At 36.2% G+C, this 8,827-nt stretch overlaps 1 protein-coding gene across 1 annotated transcript; it reads right to left on the bottom strand.

The window, feature by feature from the left end:
* Positions 1 to 2,225: 2,225 nt before the first annotated feature.
* LOC132254029 (L-type lectin-domain containing receptor kinase IX.1-like) lies at positions 2,226 to 4,278 on the bottom strand. Its single transcript, XM_059737734.1, is given in 2 exon segments — positions 2,226 to 3,567; positions 3,569 to 4,278. Coding segments are annotated over 2 exon segments (2,025 nt in total). The 3' UTR covers positions 2,226 to 2,252.
* Positions 4,279 to 8,827: the final 4,549 nt, after the last annotated feature.

Raw genomic sequence — 8,827 nt, forward strand, 5'->3', positions numbered from 1 at the left:
AGCGAACTACAAAAAAATGAAACGTAATTTCTAAGGAAGGGGTTAGCAATAGGACATGGGTATATAAGTGAATTTTCATGTGATTTGGTAAGTCCCCAAATAATACGGTCCAAAAATCAAACAATTATGTGTATAAAATAATGTGATACTGCGTTGGATGGTATAGTGAGAGGACTTTCTAAATTATTAAGGATCAAACTACTTCACTGTTTGGGCCACGGCCGGCTGGAAGAAGCTAATAGGAAAGTGTTTGGTACATGTAAAGAAATGCAATTTGGTTGGATAATTATTTCCCATGTCTCATAACTTAGACTAGGTCAAGACAAAACCAACAACCAACCCACTGCAATTTCACCTTGAACATCACACCAAGTACTCTCCCAGCTCATTCCCCAATTAACTTCCGTAGAATGACACTATCACAAGAAATTCCAGAGAACTTAAACGAATTTATAATGAATTTAATAAATACCATTAGAATATGAATGTAGATCAGAAAATTCATGTATCAATCTATGAACATATTATATCAGTATATATATATATGTATGAAGAAACCAATAATCAAATAGCCATATGGATTTCACGATCTATCATTTTCCCGCAGCTACAGAAGCTGAACACTAGTTTTAACCTGCTCTGACCACGGTCCAGAACCAGCTTACAATATTCTAAAGTGTAACAGAGCTCGATCTGGCACATTACAAAAGATCCCTTAAACGTTTTCTCACAAGAATTATGACATTTCAGCATCCTTACCAGATAGCGAAGCCAACCAACATAAGATTAGGACTGAATCCTGAGGCTTAAACATGACACCCACCAAATCAAATATGGGCCAACATACCAGTTTAAGTATCATTAGTCTTTGTGTGTAAGGATGGAAACAAAGTGGGTTCATTTCAATCATGACCTATTTCATTTATTTTAATATGACTTAATTTTTTTTTTTAAATGGATTTTTTTTCAAATTTAACGGGTTTCATCTCTGACAAAATTACCTAATCTGGCTTTGATCTTTCGGCCGGCCTTTCAATTATTGTCCATGCCCATATGCTAAAAATTTAGGCAGGCCTTGTTCTTGGGCAAGTATGTATGATTGGTATAGGGATGGTATTGGTTTGGTTACTTTTTTCAAGTGCCTATCTCGCTCCAGTCCAATGAATTTGAGATTTTTAAAAAGACTAATTAGATCAAATTCGGATATAACTTTGTTTCTTTATAATTATATATTATATCAAATAAAAAATTATTTAATTTAATTAATTAATTATATAACATTGGAACCCATCCTAAATAGTACTTGGGTTATAAAATTTTCTCCAATTTGTTTGTCATTTTTTCAAATTCATCCTAATTGGAATGAAGTGAAACGTGTACTCAAAAAATCAGTCTCATCATCATCCCTAGATTTTATGGGGTAATATAGATAGCAATTATTATTATCTCTACACCTTAATGTAAAAACTTTCATTTATGCAAAGGAGTCCACCACTCCCTAATTTTCACATTGAAAATATAAAATTAAGCCACACAAACGAATTCACCGAGTCTGAGTCCTTGTCCTTCTCAATATAAATTAGCAAACCCACTAGATCTACCTTGCTCCAGCCTACACCAATCTTGTGAAGGTTTTCTTAAGCTCTTAGCATCAGTTCATGATTAAATTTTACAAAGGTGAGATACTAGCAGCAAGGACACCGAAGCATTCATGCAGGGAGGAGAAAAGGCTAACATAATATAAACAATAAAATTAATTCATATTTATGTCAAGCTAATCCACAAAGAAGACAAATATAAGCACCAAAGGGTCCAGAGAAGATTGACTCTGGAGCTTTCTTGGCCGGTTAAGAGTAGATATGAAGTCTAGAAGATGTTTCCCTGTCTTGCCTGCCGAGGAAAGAGCTGAATTTTTTGCCAGTCAATGCCTTTCCTCCTTTTTAAAGAAAAAAATATGTACAGGTCCTGATCATATGGGATTCTTGGGTTTGTGACACATGGACGGTAGCTAATAGTAGTTTGACAGAATCCATGCCAACTGGCAGAGATCTGCGTGAATGTGTGTAAGACAATTGGTTTGGTCTAATCCATGAAAGTAAGGGAGACAGGAGACTAGCTTCTGTGTGTTTTAGAGTCTGTGAAACCAAGCACCAGGTAAATAGCTGAATACAACAACATAAGAACTTCAATATAAACATAGACAAATTAGATAGCCCACATACCATTACAAACTGAGATATTGGTTTAGTTGTTTAACGACCCTCTTCAAAGCTTGAGTTAGTTATAAAAGGTTCACCAGAGCTTACTGCCGGCGTAGGCACATAATACATGGGAACAGGCATCTTTGGTGGGAGATTTGGCATGACTGCCTCAAACTTAAGAGCTTGAATTGCTTGCCTTATTGATGCCCTCAGGCTACGATCAGGGTGAGCACACCACAGTCCAACAATCATCAAACACTCCACTTGCTTGGCGTCAAAATCTGTATGCAGTTTCTCATCAACAGCTGAAAGAATGTGCCCTGTTCCATACAGATTCCATACCCACTCCACCAAACCCATGTCAGATGTGTCTTTCATAGGATCCCTTGCCTTTCTACCAGTGGCAATTTCTAAGGCAACAACTCCGAAGCTAAAAACATCCGACTCTTTACTAGCTTTACCTGTGTTTATGTACTCCGGTGCCAAGTAGCCCAACGTTCCGGCTAACCCAGTTGTTTGGGGACCGAGCTCATGGTCCATGAGTCGGGCAAGCCCAAAGTCACCAAGCTTGACACTAAAACTGGAATCAAGCATTATATTGCTTGATTTTATATCCCGGTGGACTACACATTGCTCCCACTCTTCATGAAGGTAAAGTAAGGCAGAAGCCACGCCAAGAGCTATCTTGTATCTCACGGCCCAGGAGAGAGGAGCCTTTTTTCCAAAGAGGTGAAAATCGAGGCTGCCATTGGGCATGAACTCGTAGACAAGCAGGAACTCACCTCGATCATGGCACCAACCAATGAGTTGCACTAGATTTCGGTGTCTCAACCGGCTTATGATCTTCACCTCTGTAATGTATTCTTTTTTCCCTTGTTTAGACCCCCTGGAGATTTTCTTCACTGCAACTGCCATATCTAAATCCATTATGTACCCCTTGTAAACGCCTCCAAATCCTCCTTCTCCCAACTTCCTCTCCTCTGAGAAGTTGTTCGTAGCCGAAACTAGATCTCCGTAAGAAAACCTTCTCGGTCCTGCCCCTCTTTCTAGATCATCATTCATCGATGTTAAGTTGGTTGTCTCCGCTGTTTCCCTTCTCATCTGCTTCTGCCTCCATAATTTCACAAAAGCTATGATCCCAACAGCTATGAAAACCCCAGCAGAAACTGTTACACCAATTATTATCCTAACCCTTTTTGCATTCTTTTCGCTTGCCTCTTTTATATCCAAACTTGAATTGAACTCCCATGACAGAAGCGTATGTCGCTCACCATACTGACCTGTAGCAGCTGAAAACCCAATGGTGACCCACTCAGGTAAAACATCCATCAAGTCAATTCGGTAAGAAAGGCTGCAAATTCCTTTGCAAAACAGGATTTGCTTCATAGCTCCAGAACACAGTCAAATTCTTAGTAGTAGCATTGTAGGTAATCCAAGTATCAGCAGTATCTCCACTGTGAAAGCTAGCATTCCATCTAGTGGACGTAACTGAAGCAATCGAGTTGTTATTGATACCCACATGCTCGAATGGAGGATCCCACTCTTCATTTGAGTAAGAGTCGAACTCAACAGCAATAATTTGATTCTGAGATGAGAAACTGGTTGTGGTGTTAAATAGGCCTAAAAATCCACCGTCTGAGTTGGGTGGGATCTGAAAACCGACGGGAGCGAGAAAGAACGCCAACCCATGACCATAGTTCGTGGCACCCCGGGTGTCAATGATGAAGGAGAAATGAGTAGAAAAGTCGGAGAGCTTTCCTGTGTTAGAGTCCCAGAGCCGCACTCTCTCAGCATAAATGGCACGACCAACACGGCATAGGTAATTCACTTTGTTGAATTCAATGGCTCCAACAGAAGGTACTGCATCTCCTTCATAGAGGATGTTTCCATCACGGCCAAAGCGAGATATTTGGAAGGAAACTGAGTAAACACATGGGAGGAAAATGAAGCAAAGAAGGGAGGATAGGATATTGGTAGTAATTGAAGTTGGTAAATCACAGAAAGAGGTGGCCATGGCTCTCTTCACACAGAGAAAATTCAAGGACAAGTAGCCAGGGCTACTGCATGAAACTGGCATTTGACCTTATATAATAATTCTAGCATTAGTTTATACCTTGATGCTCAAGTTTCAACTACCATCTTTTTATTTTAAATCTGAGGAGAAGCTGTATTGAATCATTGAAATGGATCATCTCCCCAAAATATGAAGAAATGCTGATAATTGCGGATTTTTCGCTGCAAACTGCCGGCATTCAAGGAAATAAAAAATAAACAATCATCATCATGATAACCTCGAAACATTAAATATGCCTTCCTTTCAAACCAAGTCTCGTATGTACATCTCATATGATTACGTTTACGTTAACTCCATGACTTTGCAACAGCAGCTAGCAATTCCCCATGCTCAGCTGAAACGGGTAGGAGACTTATCAACGAGAAAGAAAACCAAGGACCAGAACATGGCAGAAGGATTCAACACAAGATTTTATATCATTTCACAACGTTGACCTCCAATGGTCGAATTCTAAAAGGAATCCGTAATTGTTGGGAAACAGAATAATTAAAGAATAATGCTGCTATTTTCTTAAGCCAGAGAAACATTAAAAAGCATTTTTAGCAATCGACAACCCATTTTGCTACAAGTGAGCTGTGCGTGTAATTAATATTTAAGACCAAGTAATTTTCCTCGTAATATGATAATATTTATTTCAAACACTTCAATGTGACTGCCAGTTTGGCCAGCGGCATCTATGCAGACAAGCGAATGAAGACAAAATATGAAAATAATATTTCTTCTAATGTTGAAAACATTACTCCGGAGTTATAATTTTTAAGGTTACATTTGATTCATAAAAAATATCAAGAAATGAAAATAAATATATGAAGGAAAATAATTTTTTCCTTAGTTTGTGAAAACATAAAAGAAAATTAAATATAATTTAAATTAATTAGAAACTTCAATATTTTAAAATTATTATTTAATCTTTATATCAAAAAATTTAAATAAATTAAAATCATGATATAAAAATAATTTATTAACTTTAAATCCTTTTTTTTATTTTTTTTCACTTTCTCTTTCTTTCTAATTTTTCTCTCTATTTTTTTATCTTCTATTTTCCCTCAAATTTTTCAAAAATCAAATATAACCTAAAATTTTAGAAGTTTGAGAAATATTAAAAATTATTATTTATTTAGGTTTTTTATATTATTTAAGACTTTAAGTCTAATTATAAATTAATAGTACTTTCAAATGATAAATTTATTATAAATAGAGACTTGTTATTACATATGTTGATTAATGAGTTGAATAAAATAAAATATCATTTTTTAAATAGAATGATTATCAATACCGAAAGTATTCCAATATGTGGTATTAGAGTTAAAAGATCAAGAAAGGTGCAACATTGGAAGATTAGAACTTCAATACAAAGAATATGCATAATATTAAGAAAATTGCAATTATGTTGATGAAATGAGATTACAAATGGTAACTTAATTGAAATTTACAAGCAATAATTTCAATAATCGGGTCTTATTTAGATCCCACTAAAAAAAATGGTTACAACAAAGTGACTAATTCAAAAGAATTATTTTATTTGAGGTGCTATTATAAGAGCAAAGAAATTTATTCAATGATCCCCCAAAAGAAAGATTATGAAGCATTCTATAATATTCTAAACCGTAGATAAATCTATATTTGTGAAAATCTCAACGACAAAAACAACAAAGTGTGCATGGGATACTCTACAAAAATTGTGCAAAGAAGATGATCATGTCAAGCAAATGAAATTGTAGATACTAAAATATGAACGGATGAATGACTTTGAACTAATCCCAAAGAAGGAAATGACTTTGAACAAGTGTAAGATGTTTCTTTTTTACTTGGTGTATTGTTTATTCCCATATACTAGAAAAGTGTAGAAAAAAATTTGATGATAAAAGTGAGAAGTATTAACTAAAAGTTACAAATTATATAATCCAAAATTAGGTAAGTCGATTGTGAGTATAGATGCACAATTCTTAAAAAATAAAAGTTGAACATTGGCTCAAAAAAAAGCAAGAAGAACAGAATTTTAATTGAAGAAGGGCTTAAGAAAGATAATCCGAAGATTTTACAAATGATAAGTTGTAATTGTATTGACAAATAATCCAATGTTTTATGGTAAAAGCAAACGCATAAATATCAAGTTTCACTAAGATCCCGTTTGGTAGTGATTATAGGAAATGTTTTTAATATTTTTAATACTCGAAAATTTTCATCATTCAAGTGTTAGAAATTCTAGAAACATTTTCTAAAATCACTCTCAAACGTATTCTAAATAATAAAACTTGTAGAGGATGGCGATCAAACTTTAAGTTTTTTAAATTTAAAGATTGAGTTAAAGCGAATGTATTCAAAAAGTTAAAAGATGATGCTTAGTATTCAATAAGTGATATTATTGAAAATATTAATTAACTTAAGAGAAGTATGAGGAATTGTTTTTCATTTTAGTTTAGGAATCCTACATTTATTATACCCAAAAAAAAGAAAAAGGATCTGTCTTACAAGAATTGAGAATACTATGAAGCCCAAACCCAGCATTTTTCACTTGCAGAAGACGAAACGGAGAAAGAAGATAGAAAACCAGAAGGTCAGAAACGGTGTCGTTTAATAGGAACGAAGAGCTCATTAAAATGGCAATGAAGCACCCTGTATTCCTTCCAATTGTTACTACCATCATCCATTGCCGGACCCGAAGCAAAACCCTAATTTTGTATCACATTTGGTAAGGGTCAACTAAACGATACGTTCGGGCTAGAAGTTGTTGGGCTTCTACAATTGGGCCCAACCCACTACAAGCACCTAAGTGGCCTTCGAGCCTTGCTGAGCAAGCCTAGCAGTCTTGGAGCCCAAGAAATACATTTCATATTTAATAAGTAATAATTAATAAGAAACATTATCTTGAAGATAAAAACCATCAAACCCGGTGAAATGGGAACTATTCAGTGAGAAATTGAATGGTGTAGTGTCTCTGGCTGTGTGCCCTTATCCTCTTGGAGATAATAAACTCAAATTTTGCAATTTCCAACCATATATATGAAGATTAAATGAGGTGAACTAGTGGTTTTGGATTTGAAGATGTCCATCTGTCTTGTTTCCATTCCTCGATATACATAATAGGATGGACTACGTGGTTGAAGAGGCTTCACTGATTCTTTGAGATGGAGGCCAGAGAGACAAATACAGGCAAGTGGGTGGCTTGGTTAAAAGTGTAAGTTAAAAAGAGGCAAACAAGATTGGAATGTAGTCAGCTTCCTTGTGCTTCAAATCCCTCAAAATCCATGCATGCACAGCTAATGATGAGGGCTGTTCTCAAAACTCAAATCGTACGTGAATTTTGCAAGTTTGTTCCTTCCAAGTGCATGTGGGGGTTGAGGCATCAAAAGGGGCATACCCCATCCTCCTTTCCAGGAAAGCCATATCTTCTCTCCTTGGGTGGAGGAAATTGAGAGTTATGATAAAAGTTCATGTGCTGATCTCATTATTTTATATCTCTGCCCCTTTAACAATATCGCATCTGTAAAGAAGCAATTTTCAATGGCGGGTGACTCAGAAAAGTGGCATTTCCATTTTTTGGGAAGATAAAGTAATGAACATTGTTTATGAGATCACCTCTTTTCCTCGGCCTATGCACATATATGATTTGTTGATGATTGACACCTGGCTAAGCTCGTTGCTCGTAGTTGGAGGCATGACTACTCCCCACTTTTTTAATCCACTCTTGACTTTGGGTCTCCCTTGTTCCCATTACCATTTTCCTGCTAAGACTCAATCTCATTGGTTGAACAAATCCACTTCACGTGGCCTTCAGCCAATCGTAAATTGTGTTTACAGGCAGTCACCAAACCTTTATCATTGTTGATGCACCGACCGGAGCTAACATGATTTGTTTATACAAGTCTATTCAGGTCTCTAACCATCGCATATAATATATATATCCACAGTTTCTGAATAAATTCTTTTTGGCAAGAGTAAAACTCACAACCCTGGGTGATGGGATTGTACGGATTGTTTGCCATTGGGCTAAGCACGATAAGGGCGTGCCAAGACTCCTCTCGATTGGCGGATGGGGGGTTTCGGCCCTTCACATGTGTGTCGGTAACATGCCATTGGCCTGCAGCCAGTTGCAGGGTTTCTCCGTCTTGGAAGGAACTGTAACAGGTATCCATCTTTAGAGATCATGATGTTGTAAGGCAAATGAAGCAAGAAGATGGAAGCAGAAGGATGGTGTTCCATAGTAGACAAATACACAACATTACTAATTCAACTGAGACAGAATTCTATAAGTAGGTTAACCAAATCCAGTGGCCGTGGATTTGGTTCCAACAGAGAATATGGCCTTTTCTGTATCACAAGTTACAACAACCAATTACATGTTCTCACGTTTTGAATTGCGAGCACTATGTATATTATCCATGCATACAGTGCAATGAAAGACTACATATCCATGCATAGAACAACAGTGTATATCATGGAAAGACCAATTTGATCATTTCAAATATTGGTGCAGCTTCAATCCAAAATTTTTGCTTGCTTGGCTCATTAAATAAACATGAGCTAGTTTATCAGGGATTGCTTATACTTT

This window comes from Vitis vinifera, chromosome 7 (assembly GCF_030704535.1).
Source record: "Vitis vinifera cultivar Pinot Noir 40024 chromosome 7, ASM3070453v1".
Lineage (NCBI taxonomy): Eukaryota > Viridiplantae > Streptophyta > Magnoliopsida > Vitales > Vitaceae > Vitis > Vitis vinifera.